Source organism: Lutra lutra, chromosome 5 (assembly GCF_902655055.1).
Source record: "Lutra lutra chromosome 5, mLutLut1.2, whole genome shotgun sequence".
Lineage (NCBI taxonomy): Eukaryota > Metazoa > Chordata > Mammalia > Carnivora > Mustelidae > Lutra > Lutra lutra.
In genome coordinates, this window is record NC_062282.1 from 71,924,350 (window position 1) to 71,946,635 (window position 22,286).

At 39.2% G+C, this 22,286-nt stretch overlaps 1 protein-coding gene across 5 annotated transcripts in view; it reads left to right on the forward strand.

Annotated features, from left to right (window-relative positions):
• RAD50 (RAD50 double strand break repair protein) overlaps window positions 1–22,286 on the forward strand; it is a 231,606-nt gene that overhangs the window by 149,919 nt on the left and 59,401 nt on the right. For 4 of the 5 annotated variants that reach the window (XM_047729119.1, XM_047729120.1, XM_047729121.1 and 1 more), the window contains 3 exons: window positions 9,940–10,091; window positions 13,620–13,805; window positions 14,164–14,368. In XM_047729119.1, the coding sequence (XP_047585075.1) occupies window positions 10,024–10,091; window positions 13,620–13,805; window positions 14,164–14,368 (459 nt within the window). In that variant the 5' untranslated portion in view covers window positions 9,940–10,023. Of the gene's footprint in view, window positions 1–9,939; window positions 10,092–10,934; window positions 10,954–13,619; window positions 13,806–14,163; window positions 14,369–22,286 lie in introns of those variants that run through there. The other variant, XM_047729122.1, reaches the window with a different exon arrangement.

The window sequence follows — 22,286 nt, forward strand, 5'->3', positions numbered from 1 at the left end:
GTTGAATTCCCCTGGGAAGCCGCCTGCCCTGGGCTCTTGTTTGGAGACTTTTGATGACTTCTTCAATCTCCTTACTGGTTATGGGTCTGTTCAGGTTTTCTTTTTCTTCCTGGTTCAGTTGTGGCAGTTTATATGTCTTTAGGAATGCATCCATTTCTTCCAGATTGTCAAATTTGCTGGCATATAGTTGTTCATAATATGTTCTTATAATTGTATTTCTTTGGTGTTGGTTGTGATTTCTCCTCTTTTATTCATGATTTTATTTATTTGGGTCCTTTCTCTTTTCTTTTTGATAAGTCTGGTCAGGGATTTATCAATCTTATTAATTCTTTCAAAGAACCAGCTCCTAGTTTCGTTGATTTATTCTGTTGGTTTTTTGGTTTCTATTTCATTGATTTCTGCTCTGTTCTTTATTATTTCTCTTCTCCTGCTGGGTTTAGGATGTCTTTGTTGTTCTTTCTCCAGCTTTTTTAGGTGTAGGATTAGGTTGTGTATTTGAGACCTTTCTTGTTTCTTGAGAAAGGCTTGTATCGCTATATATTTTCCTCTCAGGACTGCCTTTGCTGTGTCCCACAGATTTTGAACCATTGTGTTTTCATTATTTGTTTCCATGAATTTTTTCAGTTCTTTAATTTTCTGGTTGACCCATTCATTCTTTAGAAGGATGCTCTTTAGTCTCCATGTATTTGGGTTCTTTCCAGAGTTCCTCTTGTGATTGGGTTCTAGCTTCAGAGCATTTGTGGTCTGAGAATATGCAGGGAATGATCCCAGTCTTTTGATACTGGTTGAGACCTGATTTCAGACCCAGGGTGTGATCTATTCTAGAGAACCTTCCATGTGCTCTAGAGAAGAATGTGTATTCTGTTGCTTTGGGATGGAATGTTCTGAATATATTTGTGATGTCCATCTGGTACAGTGTGTCATTTAAGGCCTTGATTTCCTTGTTGATCTTTTGCTTTGATGATTTGGATGATTTGTTCATTTCAGTGAAGGGAGTGTTAAAGTCCCTTACTATTATTGTCGATTTATTTCTTTGATTTTGTTATTAATTGGTTTATATAGTTGGCTGCTCCCATGTTAGGGGCATAGATATTTAAAGTTGTTAGATCTTCTTGTTGGACAGTTCCTTTGAGTATGATATAGTGTCCTTCCTCATCTCTTATTCTTATTATAGTCTTTGACTCAAAATCTAATTGATCTGATAGAAGGATTGCCACCTCAGCTTTCTTTTGAGGTCCAGTAGCATGCAAAATTGTTTTCCACCCCCTCATTTTAAATCCAGAGGTGTCTTTGGGTCTAAAATGAGTTTCTTGTAGACAGCATTTTATGGGTTTTGTTTTTTTATCCATTCTGATACCCTGTGTCTTTTGATTGGGGTATTTAGCCCATTTACATTCAGGGTAACTATTGAGAGATATGAATTTAGTGCCATTGTATTGCCTGTAAGTTGACTGTTACTATATATTGTCTCTGTTCCTTTCTGATCTACTACTTTAGGCTCTCTCTTTGCTTAGAGGACCCCTTTCAATATTTCCTGTAGAGCTGGTTTGGTGTTTGCAAATTCTTTTAGTTTTTGTTTGTCCTGGAAAATTTTTTTCTCTCCTTCTATTTTCAATGATAGCCTAGCTGGATATAGTATTCTTGTCTGCATGTTTTTCTTGTTTAGTGCTCTGAATATATCTTGCCAGTTCTTTCTGGCCTGCCAGGTCACTGTGGATAAGTCTCCTGCCAATCTAATATTTTTACCATTGTATGTTACAGACTTCTTGTCCCGGGCTGCTTTCAGGATTTTCTGTCTGTTGCTAAGACTTGTTAATTTTACTATTAGATGATGGGGTATGGACCTATTATTGATTTTGAGGGGGATTCTCTGTACCTCTTGGATTTTGATGCTTGTTCCCTTTGCCATATTAGTGTAATTCTCTCCAATATACCTTTTGCTCCCCTCTCTCTCTCTTCTTCTTCTGGAATCCCAATTATTCTAATGTTGTTTCATCTTATGGTATCACTTATCTCTCGAATTCTCCCCTCGTGGTTCAGTGGTTGGTTGTCTCTCTTCTGCTCAGCTTCTTTATTTTCTGTCATTTGGTCTTCTATATCACTAATTCTCTCTTCTGCCTCATTTATCCTAGCAGTAAGAGCCTCCATTTTTTATTGCACCTCATTAATAGCTTTTTTGATTTCAACTTGGTTAGATTTTAGTTCTTTTATTTCTCCAGAAAGGGCTTTTATTTCTCCAGACAGTGTTTCTCTAATATCTTGCATGCCTTCTTTGAGCCCGGCTAGCACCTTGAGAATCATCATTCTGAACTCTGGATTTGACATAGTACCAATGTCCGTATTGATTAAGTCCCTAGCCTTCAGTACTGCTTCTTGTTCTTTTTTTTTGTGGTGAGTTTTTCCGCCTTGTCATTTTATACAGATAAGAATATATGAAGGAGCGAATAAAATACTAAAAGAATGGCAATTTACCCCCAGTAAAATGTGCTTTAACCAAATCAGAAGAGACCCCAAATCATGGGGGGAAGAAAGGGGGTAAAAAGAAGTTCAGAAAAAAAATTAAAAACAAAAATAAAGGGAAAATATAAAAAAGAAAAAAGATATATATTAGACTGGTGAATAGAACAGGTCACCCGCTTAATTTTGGGAGTATTTTGGTCTCTTAGAACAAACTACCTCCCAAAATTTTAAAGAACAAAACATATAAAAGGGTAAACACAATGAAGGGATGGAATATGAGTATAAAGATGAAAAAAAAATTTTTTTTTAAATTTCTAAAAAAGGAGTTGATAAGGTAAGTTGGTTGGAAGAATAAAGGAAAATAAAGTGGAGAGAATTTGCTTAGGCTGGTGACTAGAATAAAGCCCTGTGCTAGATTTAGGGTATATTTTGATCTCTTAGAAGTTGTATCCCAAATTTTTTCAGAAGAAAAAACCCTATGTGTATTCAAAAAATAAAGTTAGATACAATGAAGGATAAAATATGACTATACTAATGAAGTTTCAAAAAAGTTTTTTTAATGAAAGGTATTAGATAAACTAGTTAAAAAATGTTAAAAGAGGAAAGGGTAAAAGTTAAAAAAAATTTAGCAAAAGAAAAAAAAAATTAAAAAATTAACTTTGCAAGACTAAAGAATCATGGGGAGAAAGCCATGAATTCCATGCTTTGCTTTCTCCTCCTCTGGAATTCCGCTGTTCTCCTTGGTAAGTGAACTTGGTCTTGACTGGATTTCTTGCTGATCTTCTGGGGAGGGGCCTGTTGTAGTGATTTTCAAGTGTCTTTGCCAGAGGCAGAATTGCACTGCCTTTACCAGGGCCCCAGGTTAAGTAATCTGCTCAGCTTCACTTTCGGGAGCTTTTGTTCCCTGAAACGCTTTCCGCTTTCCGTAGAGCTCTGGAGGATGGGAATGAAGATGGCAGCCTCCGGGTCTCCGACCCAAATGAGCCGAGAGCTTGGGGCTCCACTCCTCAGTGTGCCCTCGGAGAAAAGCGCTCAGTCACTCCCGTCTCCCTGGCCTTCGGCTGCACTCCCAAGGTCACCCAGCCTGTGACCAATCTGGCACCCAGTCCCGCCTGGAGTCTCCAAACCCTGCAGATCCCTGTGTTCTTCCAGGGCGGGTCTCCCTGGATCTTGTGGGGTCTCTCCTCACAGAGCAGCGGCCTGTGCCACTGACCACAATTTAAGGTAACGCCGAGTTGAGAGCTCACTCCTTGGCTCAGTCTCTGTAACCGGCTTCCCTGCTCTAATACCTGTGAGCTCTGCGACACTCAGACACCCCCGATCCTTCTGTGATCCCGTGGGACCTGAGAACATGCTGTCCCCACGTGGGCTTCACCCCGGCTTAGCCTCTGGAGCATTGTCCCTCATTGGAGCAGACTTTTAAAAGTTCTGATTTTGTGCTCCATTGCTCTGCTTCTTGCCCGGAATCAGCCCCTCCCCCCGCGGTCTATCTTCCCGTCTCTTTGGATTCACTTCTCTGCCAGTCCTACCTTTCAGAAAGTGGTTGATTTTCTGTTTCTAGAATTTCTGCTCTTCTTCTCTTTGATATTCTGTTGGATTTGTAGGTGTTCAGAATGGTTTGATAAGTTATATAGCTGATCTCCTCTTACCTGATGTTGTCTCAGCCTGCTACTTCTCCACCATCTTGACTCCTCCCTTTGGGAGATTTTTTGATCACTGCATCAGTCTTGTTACTAGATATTGGTCTATTCAGGTTGTCAGTTTCTTCCTGTTTCAGTCTTGGAAGTTTATAGGTTTCCAGGAATGCATCCATTTCTTCTAGGTTGCTTAACTTATTGACATATAGCTGTTGATAATAATTTCTGATGATTGTTTCTGTTTCCTTGGTGTTAGTCGTGATCTCTCCCCTTTCATTCATATTTTTATTAATTTGGGTCCTGTCTGTTTTCTTTTGGATTAGTTTGGCCAGTGGTTTATTGATCTTATTAATTCTTTCAAAGAACCAGCTTCTAGTTTCATTGATTTTTTTTTAAAAGATTTTATTTATTTATTTGACAGACAGAGATCACCAGTAGGCAGAGAGGGAGGTGGGGGGCGGGGAAGCAGGCTCCCCAGGGAGCAGAGAGCCCGATGTGGGGCTCAATCCCAGGACCCTAGGATCGTGACCTGAGCTGTAGGCAGAGGCTTTAACCCACTGAGCCACCCAGGCGCCCTCATTGATGTGTTTTACTTATCTCTAGTTTCTAACTCATTGATCTCTGCACTAATATTAATTTCCCTTCTTGTGCATGGGGTTGGCTTAATTTGTTGTTGATTTTCCAGTTCCTTAAGGTGTAAAGAGAGTTGGTGTATTCGGGATTTTTCAATTTCTTTGAGAGGTTTGGATGGCTATTTATTTCCCTCTTAGGACTGCCTTTGCCATATCCCATAGATTTTGGACTGATGTGTCTTCATTCTCATTGGTTTCCATGAATTGTTTAAGTTCTTCCCTGATTTCCTGGTTGATCCAAACATTCTTGAGCAGGATGTTCTTTAGCTTCCAAGTGTTTGAATTCCTTTCAAACTTTTTCTTGTGGTTGAGTTCCAGTTTCAAAGCATTGTGGTCTGAGAATGTGCAGGGAATAATCTCAATCTTTTGATATCAGTTGAGCCCTGATTTGTGACCCAGTATGTGGATGTTCTGTAGAAAGCTCCATGTGCGCTCCAGAAGAATGAGTATTCTGTTGTTTTCGGATGGAATGTTCTGTGTATATCTATGAGGTCCATCTGGTCCAGTGTGTCATTTAAAGCTCTTGTCTCTTTGTTGATTTTCTGCTTGGATGATCTATTACTGAGATTTGCATGTTAAGGTCCCCTACAATTAATGTATTCATATCAATAGGACTCTTTATTTTGACTAACAGTTGGCTGCTCCCATGTTGGGAGCATAAATATTTACAATTGTTAGATCTTCTTGCTGGATAGACCCTTTAAGAATGATATAGTGTCCTTCTGTATCTCTGACCACAGTCTTTAGCTTAAAATCTAATTTATCTGATAAGAGAATTGCTACCCCAGCTCTCTTTTGAGGCCCGTTGGCATGAAAGATGATTCTCCATCCCTTCACTTTCAGTCTGGATGTATCTTTAGGTTCAAAATGTGTCTCTTGTAGACAGCATATGGAGGGGTCCTGTCGTTTTATCCAATCTGCAGCCCTGTGCCATTTTATGGGAGCATTTAAGCCGTTCATGTTGAGAGTGATTATTGAAAGGTAAGTTTTTATTGACATCATGTTGCCTGTGAAGTCCTTATTTTTATAGATTATCTCTGTAGATTTCTGTTCTATGTCAGTCTTGGTTTGGGTTCTTTCTTCTTTTATAGAACCCCCAATATTTTAGTAGTGCCTGCTTGGTGGTCATGTAATCTTTTAAACCTTGCCAGTCTTGAAAGTTCTTTATCTTTCCATCCATTTTGAATGTCAGCCTTGCTGGCTAAAGTATTCTTGGCTGCATGTTCTTTTCATTTAGTACCCTGAATTTGTCTTACCAGCCCTTTCTAGCTTGCCAGGTTTCTGTGGACAGGTCTGACATTATTCTGATGGTCCTCCCTCTGTATGTAAGGGATCTCTTCCCTCTAGCTGCCCTTAGGACATAGTCTCTGAAACTGTGATTTGTGAATTTCACAGTTATGTGTCTGGATGTCTTTCTGGCCTTGTTGATCTTGGGGCAGGGGGGGGTTGACTCTGCCTCTGGGACATGAACACTTGTTCCGTTCCCCATATTGAGAAAATTTTCATCCAGGATTTGTTCATCTATATCTTCTAGTCTTCTCTCTCTCTCCACCCCCTCAGGGATCCCAATAATTCTGACATTGGGATGTTTCATGGCATCATTTATTTCCCTAATTCTGTTTTCATGACTTCTAAGCTGTTTGTTCCAGGCCTTCTCCTGATCCTTCTTTTCTATCAGTTTGTCTTCTAGATCACCGATTCTGTCTTCTGTCTTGGTTACCCTAGCTCTTACAGTATTTAGATTAGACTGAATCTCATTGGTAGCATTTTTAACTTCTTCCAGATCAGCTCTCCCCTCCACCCTTAGAGATTCTATGTTGTCTCTAATGGTCTTCTCCAACCTAGCCATTGCCTGGATAATTGTTACCCTGAATTCCCTTTCCAGAATATTATGTCCATATCCAATAGTTCTGTTGTCACAGTCTTCTGAATTTTTCTTCTGTTGGGTGTTCCTCCTCCCAGTCATTTTAGTGAGAGTTGGTTGAGGGGATGTATAGCTGAATACATGTTCTTGGCAAGTTGCACCTTGAAAAGTTTTGGAGCAATCGGAAGTCACCACCAAAGGGGCGCCTGGGTGGCTCAGTGGGTTGGGGCCTCTGCCTTCAGCTAGGTCATGATCCCAGGTCCTGGGATCGAGCCCCGCATCGGGCTCTCTGCTCGGCGGGGAGCCTGCTTCCTCCTCTCTCTCTCTCTGCCTGCCTCTCTGCCTACTTGTGATCTCTCTCTCTCTCTGTCAAATAAATTAAAAAAAAAAAAATCTTAAAAAAAAAAAAAAAGTCACCACCAAAAAGAAAGAAGGAAAAGAGAGAAAAAAAGAAAAAAAACTGCCAAAATGGGCCCCCAAAGTAAAATTATAAAGTACAAAGACAAAAACAAACAAAAAGACCGACAAAAGAAAAAAAATAGCCAAAATGAACCCCAAGAATAAGATTTATATAGTACAAAAACAAAAGCAAGTACACAGAAACACTGACAGAAGGATAAGATGGGAAGGTGTTTATAAATCTTCAGTGTGGGCGAGGAGGGTTATTTCAGTTCTTCCTGGGTGTATCTTGTTACCTTTGTTAAAAGACTCAACTTTCCAGAGATACAGGGAAATTAAAACTGGTTTATATATAGGGGTAGTATTGAATAGGGAAAAAGGATTACCTTGAAGCTTGTATCTATATGTATATTAAAAAAAAATAAAAGAAACACAGGTATATGTATGAAAAAAGTTGAAGTTAAAAAGTTATTATGGAATATGTTGCATTAACCCTCTAGTTGTAATGGTAAGTAGGTTAAAAAAATTAAAAGAATAAGAATCGTGAGAATGAATTTAAAAAAAAAGAAAAAAAGTTGTATCTATGTAATATATAGGTTTTGGTGTAATACTGGGAGCTTAATATATTGTTTTCCCCTGATGTTGGGGTTTTACAGTTTTATGGGGACTCTGTGGTGGTTGTCCTCTTGTTCTTTTGGCTTCTCTTCTGTGGGAGGGGACTGCCACATTGTTTGCCAGTCGATCTTGCTTTGGCTGAGTTGTTCTGCCCCTTATTAAGGTGCTGGGCTCTGTAGAAACTGGGTTTTCTGGCTTTTGTTCTCTGAAGGTTTTTGTTCTTAGGCAGCCTTCTGTGGCTTTTCGGAGGGTTGGTGGAAAGTAAACTGTCTGCATCCAGACCTCCGCCTCAGAGAAGCCTCAGTTTGCTCCCCTCTGGGTGGTCCAGAAGACACAGGCTCCCCCTCTGCAAACTCTGCTGAACACCACAACCTCCACAGGTGGTGCACACCCCAGCCACCATCTCAGTGGTCATCCAAGGTCCCCGCTTGTCTCTGTACCCCTGTGCCACTAAAACCACAAGTGATACTGGTCTGGGGGAGCCCAAACCTGGGTGGCTGCCCTTGCCAGGACTGCTGTCTTGGGTCCATGCCCACGCCGGGTGCACTCAGGCAGCGGCACTGGTTGCAGAAGGCTACAGGCCAAGTCAGGGTCTGCGCCAGGTCCTCTCAGGTGCAGGCTGGGTGTGTGCAGACCCCGCGGTCGCGTAGGTTGTAAAAGGCTGAGGGCCCAGAGACCCTGGCTGGTGCCCACACCAGGCTCTCTCAGGCACAGGCGGGAGGACGCCTGGCCCAAGCAGTGGTGAAAGCAGCGGAAAGCTGTAGGCTCAGGGACCATGGACTGGAGCCCCCACCAGGCTCTCTCTGGCATGGGTGGTCACTGGAGGTGACCGTTCTGGCATCGTGGGCTTAGGCCCGTGCCCATGACCGCCCAGTTGCACCAGTTGCCCCTTAAGATCTTTTGTTGTTTTTGAGTGATTTTAACCAGACTCCAAATTAATGCTGGTCCCCAGTCACAGGGCACTTTTCGTATTGGTATTACTTTCCAGTGGGTTGCTTCTGGTGCCTCTCCCCCTTCTGTTTATCTTCTGATATCAGTCCCAAGTGTTCCCACTCCACTTTACCTCTCCACTGATGATCCTCTGCCCAGGTTGAGATCCAGAAGTGTATAATCTTACTTCTCAGGGTGATTTCATGGGTGTTCAGAGTGCTCTGGTAGATACTTAGTTCACTTTAGGGGACTAGTTGAAACAAGGTCTCCTGCTTCTCTGCCATCTTGCTCCTCCTCCCCTTATAGTAGAATCTTAACAAATAAATGTAGGAGAAATAATAGAACTAGAAAATTACTATTTGATAGCTATAATAGAAATAGCTCATTCAGGTAAGAAACATTAATAGGTGCTAAAACTAGTGGAAGAAGGTTTGATAAGGTATGAGATATTAACATCATCTCAATGTATATCCCAAATATTTGTTATTAGCAAAGTATAAAAAATAACTTCATGGTAGAGAAGCGTGACAGATACCATTACCCCCATAGTGGGATAAATTGAAACCATGTCCCATTTGACAAGATGCAATGAAAGGAACACACGTCACTTCTGTAATATTCCTGCCAAAGGTACATAATCTGATTCTAGTCATGAGGAGATACTAGACAGACCCAAATTTTGGGAAATAGTCTGTGAAATAATGGTTTGTAAATTACCAGTCATGAAAGTCAAGTAAAATCTGAGGGACTGTCCCAGACTGAAGCTAGAGGCATGACAACAATATGTAATTCTAAACAGTGTATAATACATATAATAAACAGGGTGTAATACATATAATTCTGACCTGTAATACACTGTATAATTCTTCTGTTGTAAAGGGTGTACTGGAACAATCAACCAAACTTGAATGGAATCTGGGGACCATGTGGTAGTAATACATCACTCTAAATATCCTGATTTTTATGTTCGACAGTGTCCCTGTTTTGTAGGAAATATTGATGGGACATCAAATCAGCAACTTAATCTCAATTGGTTCATGGGAGAAAAGTTTTATATACTGTATTTTTACTTTTCTGTACACTTGTGTATTTTTTTAAAAATCTGTTTTTGATACTTTTTTGCTTTGTTTTTGATATATTTGATACTTAAAGTAAAACTTATTTGGAAAATTGACTTACCTGATCTAATGATACTGAATAACAGAAAATAAATAATTCCAGTAAATCAATTAAAGAGTATTCTTTTCCTCATATATATTGGTAGCATGCAGAACTTATCACTCATTTTGGATATTTAAGTTCTTTTTCTCATTTTTGGTAAGATTGCATGTGTCTTGTCTTTTAGAATGAATGTTCTAATACTTACTAAGGTAGCATAATTTTTCTCCATTTATCTTCAAAGGTTGCTCAAGAAACAGATGTTAGAGCCCAGATTCGTCTGCAGTTTCGTGATGTCAATGGAGAAGTTATAGCTGTACAGAGATCTATGGTGTGTACTCAGAAAAGCAAAAAGACAGAGTTTAAAACCCTGGAAGGAGTCATTACTAGAACAAGGTAGGTGTTTATTTATATTTGAATATCTGTTCATTTTCAGTCATTTATGTTCATCAGAACCTAATGGGTTTTTTCCCATTACCTTATTTTAGTGGAGCATATTAATTTTTTTAAACAGACTTTATTTTTTAGAGCAGCTTTAGGTTCTCAGCAAAACCAAGCAGAAAGTAGAGTTCCTGTGTACTCCCTGCCGCTGCACTTGTATAGCTTCACCCACTATGAACATTTATTGTTTGATCAATTTATCAGTTAAAAGGAATGATCCCATTAAAGAGTTAGTGATAATGCGACATTCCTTTAAGTAATTTGTGAACAGTTGCTCATTTGAAGGTGCACAATCACTCAAATATAGATTGAATGAATGGAAAATGCTAATATCATGTGTAGGAGTGAGATGAGAAGTATACAGATAGGAAAGAGATAATTTGTCCCTTTGAACTGTTACCTTTGTTAGAGGCAGGTATTGTCTTGTAATGGGCATGGATTTTGGAATTAGCTTGCCCTGGCTTCGAGGTTTTATCCTTGTTGAGCACATTACTTAACTGCCCCCTTACCCTTCCCTTTTACTTGTTATGTATTTATTCAACTAATGAAATAATTCTTTTAGTTAATAATGTTTAGCACCTATTATTTGCTGGGGGCAATATTTTAGCTACTGGCTTCTCAAGCAGGTTTTTCCTTGACATTTAAACACACTCAGGTCTCTACCACACCCCTTGGATTTCATTCCATGCCAGTTACTGTCTGTCTTCATCTTTCCCTTTCCAGCCAGTCTTCTCAAGAAGAGTTATTGATAATGTCTCCTTCTCACTCCTCCTCCAGCCCCATTCTTTTACTGAAACAGCTCCAACTAAGGTCACAGGTACCCTCTCTTAATTAGGGTAATGCTATTGCTTTACAAAATAGATCTCATAGCAAGCCTGTGTTTTTTTCATTTGTAATAGGGATTCATTATTCCTATTAATGTCTTTAAAAAATATTTTAAGGATTGAGCTAATGCATATAAAACACTAAATAGGTAGTAAGAGCTCATATATTAGTTTTCCATGACTATAAAACAAACCACAAACTTAATTATTTAAAACAATACACATTTATTATCTTACGGTTCTGTAATTTATGAGTCTCAGTTGTATCTCACTGTTTAAAATCAGGATGTTGGCAGAGCTATGTTCCTTTCTGGAGACTCCAGGAAAGATATCTTTCCGTGCCCTTTCTGCCTTTTACAGTCCACCCACAATCCTTGACTTATGGCCCTCCTTCGCCTCCAAAGCCAGCAATAGTGGGCAGAGTTCTCACAGTACATCACTCTGAACTCTTCTGCCTCCTTCTCCCACTTAAGGACCATTATGATTCTGTTGACCCACAGAATAATCTAGGGTAATCCCTGTATTTAGGGTCCAGATGATGAGCAACCTTAACTCCATCTATAATCATTATTCTGCCATATAACCCAACAGATTCACAAATTGCAAGGATTAGAATATAAGTATCTTTGAAGGGCCATTGTTCTGTCCACTGTAATTCAGTAAATGGTAGCTGTTAATAACTTCTTGAAAATCTTTAATAGTCTCCTGTGACATGACACTGTTCCCTTTCTCTTCTTCACAGCCATATCCTACCCAGCCAGTAAAGGTAGGAGTTCGACAGGCTTCTAGATCCTCTCCTGTTTTTGCTCTATATTCTCTTCCTAGTTAATCTCATTCATTTTCATTACTCAAATTACTATATATTCATAGGTGACTCAGATATTTAGGTCTCCAGACCTTTATTTCTAGACCCATGTACCCAGCTGCCTTTCTCATGTTCTACCAGGTCTTTCACTTGATCTTAGCCAAAAGGCCGAGAAGCGATTCTACCAGGTCTTTCAAAGACACCACAGATTCAATATGTTCAACACCAAGCTCATGGGTCTTTTTCCTTGCCTCCTAAAAAAAACCTCCCACAAGCTAATATTCTTGCAGTACTCCTCATTGCAGTGAATGGCACTCCAGTCCATCCACCTGACACAAACCAATACCTCTATCTGACACCTCCTTGCCCTGTATATTCATTTCATTACCAGGTCCTATGGATTTAACCTAAATGTCTGGTGAGTCCATCTGTGCAGTGACCATTCTAATTCAAGCTACCATCATCTTTTACTGGTCTAATGTGATAACCTCCTGGTCTCTGTCCATCCTGTCCCCCTACAAAATATTCTCACTGTACGTGGTGTAATATTTTCAAAACACATATTGGAAGATATAAATGACAGTAAATACAGACACTACCTCTGTCCACCTAATCTGGTTATTAACAGATACTGCGCAGAAGAAGGAAAGAAAATTTTGAGTATGTTCTTCTTCTGAAATATACTAAGAGATCTCTTGGAATCCAAGGGCAGGAATGATCCTGGCTGTAGGTATAATGATGTAGGGAACTCATCTTTTATTTATTTTTTATTTCTATTTTTGGGGGGAACTTACCTTTTAAAAGACCCTAAGACACTTCTCTCTGTTGGATTGCTTTGTCAGTGTGGCCTTAAAAGTTGAAGTCTGCTGATTAAGAATACTCCTTGATGGGGTGCCTGGGTGGCTCAGTCAGTTAAGTGGCTGCTTTTGGCCTGGGTCATGATACCAGGGTCCTCGGATCTAGCCCCACCTGAGTCTTCCTGCTCAGTGGAGAGCCTGCTTCTCCCTCTCCTTCTGCCTGCCTCTCTGCCTACTTGTGCTCTCTCTCTGTCAAGTAAATAAATAAAATCTTTTTTTTTTTTTTAAGATTTTATTTATTTGTCAGAGAGAGAGAGAGAGCGAGCACAGGCAGACAGAGTGGCAGGCAGAGGGAGAAGCAGGCTCCCCATAGAACAAGGAGCCCGATGTGGGACTCGATCCCAGGATGCTGGGATCATGACCTGAGCCAAAGGCAGCGGCTTAACCAACTGAGCCACCCAGGCGTCCCAATAAATAAAATCTTTAAAAAAAAAAAGAATACTCCTTGGGTTTGCTTAGGTGAGCATCACTAAAGTTTGCCTTTGTTCTCTTTTTACAGTGTTTATAATAAACACAGTTTATTACTGAGCAGTCACTATCTAAACAATGCCGTCTTTAGAGGTCTTTAAGACACTGTTGCCTGTTTGGTGTGGTTCATCCTGTTTTATTTTTTTAAAAGTCTCTTATTGTCTTATTTTTAAATTCTGGGGATGGAAGATAGTTTCTTCTGTTTATTGTCTGTAAATATTTTAAATTATTGTATTTCGAAGTCCAGACATAAAAAATTTAATTCTGGCATCATTTCCTGTCCTGCCCTGTTTTACACACTTTCCATCATTGAATTGCTGAATCATTTAAGAGTTAAAGTTTTTACCATGAGGAACTTACTGTAGTGGGAGGGATGAGGGTCTCTCTTTTTTCCCTTCTTCTTCTTCTTCTTCTTTTTTTTTTTTTTTTTTTTTACAAGTACAGTGTAAAGGAATGATTAAATAGGTACAAATGGAGGGTGTTTTTGTTTTTTTTGTTTACATAAATTCTCATTTTTTGTTTTCTGTAGGCATGGTGAGAAGGTCAGTCTCAGCTCTAAGTGTGCAGAAATTGACCGAGAGATGATAAGTTCTCTTGGGGTTTCCAAGTCTGTGCTAAATAATGTCATTTTTTGTCACCAAGAAGACTCTAATTGGCCTCTAAGTGAAGGGAAGGCTCTGAAGCAAAAATTTGATGAGATTTTTTCAGCAACAAGGTTTGTAACCTTTAGTGAGACTTGATAACCCATTAAGTTATTGAGCTGTGGTTGCAATTTGGATGCTTCTTTTTTAAAAGAGAAAATGTTTTAAAAGTTAAAAAAAAAAAAAAAGTTACTACCTGTCATCGAGTAGCAACCACTGGGCATGTTTCCTTTCAGTTTTCATTCTGTACTTCTTTATTGACTGGGTTGATAATTTATATGTAAGTTTTTCATTTACCATTATATCATAAGCATTTTCTAAGTTACTAATAACTTCGTAAATGTCATCTTAACAACTCTGTAATATTCCCTTGTTTGAATCTACTGTAATTCCCTTGGACAGAAGTTTGATTTTTATTTAATGTCTCCAAAGGTACATTAAAGCCTTGGAAACACTTCGGCAGGTACGTCAGACACAAGGTCAGAAGGTAAAAGAATGTCAAACAGAACTAAAATATTTGAAGCAAAATAAGGAAAAAGCTTGTGAGATACATGACCAGATTACTAGTAAGGAAGCTCAGTTAACATCATCAAAGGAAATTGTCAAATCCTATGAGAACGAACTTGATCCATTGAAGGTAATTTGATTTCTTTTATAATAAGAAGGTCACCTTTTATCCCAGTAGCACCCCCGAAGCACCTTATTTTTATATAAATTTGTATGTTATGTATATTTCTTAAAGTATCAGATACTCTATAATGTTATGGTTAATATCTTAGTTCTCTATTGGATGGTTTGTCTTAGAATTGCACAAAGAGCTTGGATTTGAGAGTAAACAAATTCATACCATGATACCAAGTTACTGATGTAGATCTTTGATTGTTAAATAATAACCCAACTTTACACATTACTGTATTCTTAAGGAGATTTTTTTTTGATTAACACATCTTTCCAGGAAATTTTTTTTTTAATTTGCAGGACATTCTTGACATTGCATAAAATTTGGAACTGATACATAACATGTTGATATATTTGACAGTTCTCTAAACTCTTGTGGTTTATAGGAAGGGCCATAAAGACTGTAAATAAAAATGTTCACTTCCTAAACATTTATTGAGTGTTTCCTGTGTGTGAGGGGTATACAGTGTATACTGTGCTTGGGTCTACGGGTACAAGGAGTACTACAGTGATGTCCTTGCTCTTAAAGTGTTCCTAGCCTAAATAAGTAAGAGCAGTAAGAGCATGCTTGAAAATGGCTATTTTTTAGGTTTCAAATAGTAGAATTGTCAAGTTATTTAGAAGTTAACTGATCTCTAAGTACTGGTATAGATTTTTTTTAGTAATTATAGATTCATTCATTGATTTTAAAAGGTTTTTGTTTTAATCATCTGTTGATCATCACGACAAAGGTATTCCTTAATCCCCATCATCTGTTTCACCTATCCTCCCACCTACTTCCCTTCTGGTAATCATCAGCGTGTTCTCTCAGTAGTAAAGAGGCTGTTTCTTGGAGCATGTGGGTTGCTCAGTCAGTTAAGCCTCTGCCTTTTGCTCAGGTCATGATCTCAGGGTCCTGAGAGATCAAGCCCCACATTCGGCTCCCTTCTCAGTAGGGAGCCTGTATATCCCTCTCCCTCTGCAGCTACCCCTGCTTGTGTTGCTCTTTCTCTCTCTTTCTCTGTCAAATAAAATCTTTTTTAAAAAGAAAGAGTCTGGGGGTGCCTGGGTGGCTCAGTGGGTTAAAGCCTCTGCCTTCAGCTTGGGTCATGATCCCAGGGTCCTGGGATCGAGCCCCGCATCGGGCTCTCTGCTCAGCAGGGAGCCTGCTTCTTCCTCTCTCTGCCTACCTCTCTGCCTACTTGTGATATCTGTCAAATAAATAAATAAATCTTTTTTTAAAAGTCTGTTTCTTAGTTTATGTCTCTCTCTCTCTTTTTTTTTTTTTTTTTGCCTTTGCTCATTTGTTTTGTTTTCATTTGTTTTGTTTCTTAAATTCCATGTATGGGGGTGCCTGGGTGGTTCAGTGGGTTAAGCCTCTGCCTTCGGCTCAGGTCATGATCTCAGGGTCCTGGGATGGAGACCCGCATCAGACTCTGCTCAGCAGGGAGCCTGCTTCCCCCTTTGTCTTTGCCTGCCTCTCTGCCTACTTGTGATCTCTCTCTCTCTCTCTCAAATAAATTTAAAAAATCTTTTAAAAAGTCCATGTATGAGTGAAATTAGTCTTTCTCCGACTTGTTTCACTAAACGTTATACTAATTCCATCCATGTTGTTGCAAATGGCAAGATTTCTTTCCTTTTTATGGCTGAATTACAGTCCATTGTCTCTATATATCACATCTTTATCCATTCACCAGTTGATGGACACTTGGGCTGCTTCCATATCTCAGCATTGTAAATAATTCTGCTATAAACATAGGGGTCATGTATCCCTTTGAATTAGTGTTCTTGTACACTTTGGGTAATACCCAGTAGTGCAGTTGCTGGATCATAAGGTAGTAGTACTATTTTTTTTTTTTTTAAAGATGTTATTTATTTATTTGACAGAGAGAGATCACAAGTAGACGGAGAGGCAGGCAGAGAGAGAGAGGGAAGCAGGCTTCCTGCCGAGCAGAGAGCCCGATGCGGGACTCGATCCCAGGACCCCGAGATCACGACCTGAGCCGAAGGCAGCGGCTCAACCCACTGAGCCACCCAGGCGCCCCAGTAGTACTATTTTTAACTTTGAGGTAACTCCATACTATTTTCCAGAGTGGCTGCCCCAGTTTGCATTCCCACCAGTAGTGCGCAAGTGTTCCTTTTCTCCACATCCTGAAGAGGATCTTGTGATTTTTACTCAGTCTCACAAGTGTGAGATGGTATCTCATTGTAGTTTTCATTTGCATTTCCCTGATGATCAGTGATGTTGAGCATCTTTCATGTGTCTGTTTGCCATCTCGATGTCTTTTTGGAGAAATGTCTGTTCATGTATTATGCCTATTTTTTAGTTGAATTATTTGTTTTTCAGGTGTTGTATCAGTTTTTTTTATATGTTCTGAATACTAACCCTTTATCAGATATGTTATTGTAAATATCTTCTCCCGTTCCATAAGTTACCTTTTAGTTTTGATGGCTTCTTTTCACTGTGCAGAAGCTCTTTATTTCAATGTAATCCCAGTGTTTATTTTTGCTTTTGTTTGCCTTCACTGAAGGGACCTGTGTAGAGAAAAGGCACTGTTTCCTGTGTCGGAGAAATTACTGCCTGTGCTCTCTTTTAGGACTTTTATGGTTTAAAGTCTCACATTTAGGTCTTCAATCCATTTTATTTTTGTGTATGGTGTAAAAAAAAAAAGTGGTCCAGTGTAATTCTTTCACATGTAGCTGACTAGTTTTCCCAACACTATTTGTTGAACAGTCTTTTTCCCCTTGGATATTCTTTGCTTTGTCCAAGATTGATTGACCACATTATTGGAGTTTATTTCTGGATTTCTGTTCTCTTCTGTTGATCTCTGTGTTTATTTTTGTGCCAGTACCATATTGTCTTGATTACTTCAGTTTTGTAGCATAACTTGAAGTCTGGAATTGCGATGTCTCCAGTTTTGCTTTTTTTCAAGATTGCTGTGGCTCTTTGAGGTCTTTTGTGGTTCCACACAAATTTTTAGATTGTTTATTCTAGTTCTGTGAAAATGCTGTAGGTATTTTGATAGGGATTGCATTAAATCTGTAGATTGCTTTGGGTGGTGTAGACATTTCAACAGTATTTGTTCTTCCAATCCATGGGCATGGAATGTCTTCCCAGTTTTTTGTGTCATTTTCATTTTCTTTCTTCAGTATTCTATGTTTTTCAGAGTACAGGTCTTTCATCTCTTTGGTTAGGTTTACTCCTGGGTGTCTTATTTTGGTGTAGTTGTAAATGGGATTGTTTTCTTAGTTTCTTTTTTTGCTGCTTCATTTTTGGTGTATAGAAATACAATTGAGAATGATGTTAGCTGTGTGTTTTTTGTAGATGGGCTTTGTTATTTTGAGGTATGTCCCCTCTAAACCTACTTTGTTGTGGGTTTTTATCATAAATTGAATATTTGTCAAATGCCTTTTCTGCATCTGTTGAAATGATCATAAGGTTCTTTATCTTAATGATGGTGATGCATCACACTGATTGATTTGCAAATATTGAACCACCCTTGCAACCCAGAAATAAATACTACTTGATTGTGGTGAATGGCTCTTTTTTTTTTTTTTTTTTTTTTTTTTTAAGATTTTATTTATTTACTTGAGAAGGAAGACAAAGCATGAGCTGTGTGGAGGAGGCTGAGGGAGACAGAAGTCAGATGCTTAATCGACTGAACCCTCCCCAGGTGCCCTGATTTTTTAATGTATTGTTGGATTCAGTTTGCTAGTATTTTGTTGAGGATTTTTGTGTGTATGTTCATCAGAGATATTAGCCTTTAGTTCTCTTTTTTTTATAGTATCTTTATCTGGTTTTGGTGTTAGGGTAATGCTGACGTCATAGAATGAATTTGGGTTTTCCTTCCTTTGAATTTTTTGGAATGGTTTGAGAAGAATCGGTATTAATGATTCCTTAAATGTTTGGTAGAATTTATTTGTAAAGCCATGTGGTCCTGGAGTTTTGTTTATTGGGAGGTTTTTTGTTCTTGTAAGGTTTTATTTATTTGTTGGAGAAAAGGAGATCAAGAGCAGAAGGGAGGGGGGTTGTTTGGGTTTTATTTGCTCTTCTTTTTCTTGCTCCTTTAGGTGTAAGATTAGGTTGTTTATTTGAGCTGTTGCTTCTTAGGTAGGTCTCTATTGCTATAAACTTCCCTCTTAGAACAACTTGTGCTATGTCCCAATGATTTTGAACTATTGTGTTTCATTTTCATTTGTTTCCATGTACCTTTTTTTAAAGTTTGTTTGTTTGTTTGTTTACATATCTTTTCACCTAGCATGGGACTTGAATTTACAACCCTGAGATCAGGAGTGGCAAGTTCCTCCAGCCGAGCCTGCCATGCAGCCCTCTGTGTACTTCTTTGTTTCTTCTTTTATTTTCTGGTTGACCCATTCTTCTTTAGTAGAATGTTATTTAACCCACATGTATTTAGTGCTCTTTCCACATTTTTTCTTGTAGTTGATGTCTAGCTTCACAGTGTTGGGGTCAGAAAAGATGTATGATTTTTTTTTTTTTAAGATTTTATTTATTTATTTAACAGAGAGAGAGAGAGAGAGATCACAAGTAGGCAGAGAGGCAGGCAGAGAGAGAGGGGGGAAACAGGCTCCCTGCTGAGCAGAGAGCCTGATGCGGGGCTCGATCCCAGGACCCTGGGATCATGACCTGAGCTGAAGGCAGAGGCTTTAACCCACTGAGCCACCCAGGCGCCCCAAGATGTATGATTTTGATCTTTCTGAAGTTTTTGAGATCTGTTTTGTGGAGATGATCTATTCTGGAGAATGTTCCATGTGCACTTGAAAAAACTCTGTATTCTGTTAGGATGAAATATTCTGAGTATGTTAAATCTGTTTCGGTGTGTCATTCAAAGACATTGTTTGCTTGTTCATTTTCTGTTTAGATGATCTGTCCATTGATGTAAGTGGGGTATTAAAGTCCCCACTATTACTGTATTATTATCAATTAGCTCCTTTATGTTTGTTATCAACTATTTGATGTATTTGGGTGCTCCCGTGTTGGGAGTATAAATATTTACAATTTTTGCATCTTCTTGTTGGATTGACCCTTTTATTATATTTTATGGTGTCTTTGTCTCTTATTACAGTCTTTGTTTTAAAGTCTTTTTTGTCCAGTATCAGTACTGCTACCCTAGCTTTCGTTTGAGGTTCATTTGCATGGTAAGTGTTTCTCTATCCCCTCACTTTCAATCTGCAGATGCCTTTAGATCTCAAATGAGTCTTTGGTAGGCAGTTACATAGATGGGTCTTGTTTTTGTTTATCCATTCTGTAGCCCTGTGTTTTTTGATTAGAGCATTTAGTCCATTTACATTCAAGATAATTATTGATAAATATGTATTTATTGCCATTTTATTGTCTTGTGGTTGTTTCTGAAGATTTTCTCTGATCCTTATTTTTCTCTCTTTCATGTTTACTGGCTTTCTTTAGTGATATATGTGGATTTCTTTCTCTTTATTCTTCCAGTATTTATTAGTGATTTTTCATTTGTTACCATCAGGTTACCATTAGGTTTGTATATAATCTTTTCTACATACAGCAGCCTGTATTAAGTTGATGGTCATTTAAGTTTCAACTCATTCTTTAGTCGTCTTCTCCCCACATTTTAGGTATATGGTGTCATAATCTTATAGTTCTTTTATTTTGTGTATTTCTTGACTGATTATTTTTTACAGAAATAGTTATTTTTCCTGCTTTTGTGTTTCCTATCTTCATACTGTCATTTTTTTGTCTTTTCACACATAGAGTACCTTTAATATCTATTGCAAGGCTGAATTAGTGATCATAAACTCCTTCAGTTTTTGCTTGTCTAGGAAACTCTGTTTCTTTTTCTATTCTGAATGATAGCATTTCTGGTTAGAGTATTCCTCACTATAGATTTTTCCCATTCAGCACTTTGAAAATATCATACCACTCCTTTTTGGCTTAGAAAGTTTCTGCTCAAAAATCAGATGGTAGCCTTACAGTTTCCTTTTCATGTGAGTGTCTTCTTTCATCTTGCTGCTTTAAATATTTATTTTTCTTTATCAGTATTTTGCTTTTTAAGTTACAATATATCATGGTGTGACTCTGCTTTTATTGTTTTTGTTGGGGGGATTTCTGTGCCTCCTGAATCTGGCATTTCTTTCCTTCCCTGGATTAAGAAAGTTTTCAGCTGTTATTTCTTCAAATAAATTCTCTGCCCCATTTTCTCTCTCTTCTTCTTCTGGGATTCCTGTAATACAAATGTTACTATGTTTGGTGAAGTCACTGATTTCCCAAAATCTGTTCTCTCTCTCTTTTTTTTTTTTTTTTAAAGATTTTATTTATTTGTCAGAGCGACCAGAAGTAGGCGGTGCTACATGCAGGGGGAAAAGCAGGCTCCCTGCTGAGCAAGGAGCCCAATGTGGAACTTGATCCCAGGACCCTGGAAACATGACCTGAGCCAAAGGCAGATGCTTGATGGACTGAGCCACACAGGCATCCCTGTCTGTTCTCATTTTGCATAATTCTTTTTTTTCTCCCTTTTATTTAGTTTTTATTTTATTTATTTATTTATTTGACACACACAGAGAGAGAGAGCGTGCACAAGCAGGCAAAGTAGCAGGCAGAGGGAGAAACAGGCTCCTTGCTGAGTATGGAGCCTGACATGGGGCTCGATCCCAGGACCCTGGGATCATGACTTGAGCCAAAGGGAGTTGCTTAACCAACTGGGCCACCCAGGCCCCCTTCTCCCTTTCATTTAGTTTTATGACTTTCCATTAGTCTCTATGGGTCACTATTATCTTTCTTCTGCTTCTACCAGCCTGCTGTTCATTCTATCAAAAGTGTCTCATTTCATTTATTGAGCCCTTTATCTCTGTGTATTTCATTATCTCTGTGTTAATGGTCTCACTCATGTCTTCCCCTCTTTTCTAAAGTCCAGTGAGTATCCTTATCATCATTGCTTTAAATTCTCCCAACAGGAATGTTACTTATTTCTGTTTCACTTAGATCCCTAGCTGTGGCCTTTCCTGTTCTTAGATTTGGGACAAATACTTATGTCTCCTCATTTTATCTAAGTCTCTATGCCTGTTACTGTGTGTCAGGAAAGTCAGCTATGTTTCCCCCCCCTTTTTTTTTTTTCTTTATTAAGATTTTTATTTGACAGAGAGAGAGTACAAATAGGCAGGGAGGTAGGCAGAGGGAGAGGGGAAGCAGGCTCCCTGCTGAGCAGAGAGCCCGGTGCGGAGCTCGATCCCAGGACCCTGAGACCATGATCTGAGCTGAAGGCAGAGTCTTAACCCACTGAGCCACCCAGGCACCCCTTTGTTTCCTATTTTTGAGGGTAATGCCTTTATGAGGAAGAGGTCCTATGTTTCCTGCAATGTAGTCTCGGGCCTGGTGCTTCTGGGAGCATCTCCTATGTGTGCTTCATGTGCTCAGCTTTTGTATTCACTTTATCCTTCAAATCAATCATTTGCAGAGGCTATCTCTACCTGTTGTGGGCATTGTTGGGTCCGTGGCCTGATTGTGGCACATTTTAACTAGGTGTACTCTGTTCTGCTTGTGAAATGAGGTCTGTCACCACTGCCACTGGAACCGAGGCTCTGAAAACCCCTGGGTTGGGAGATGCAATGTTGACAGGGATTTGGGCCAGTCTTCTGGGGGAGAGGGTCTGCTGCACTGGGACTGAGATGAGGGTGACTGGGAGCAGAGGTTCCACTGGGGTGTGGGGGGCATGGCTTGGTGTAAGTGAGTTAGATAGCAGGTGTCAGCCCTGGGCAGCCCAGCTACCTAACATAAGCTCTCTGCTTATGCTGAGGGATGGTGGGGGAAATGGTGCCCGCCAGTTCCTTTGTTCCCAGAGCGGTCTCTGAATGAATGTTGCCTCTCGAGGACATGCTCTGAGAGGAGCAACTAACCAACCTCTGCACTGTGTGCC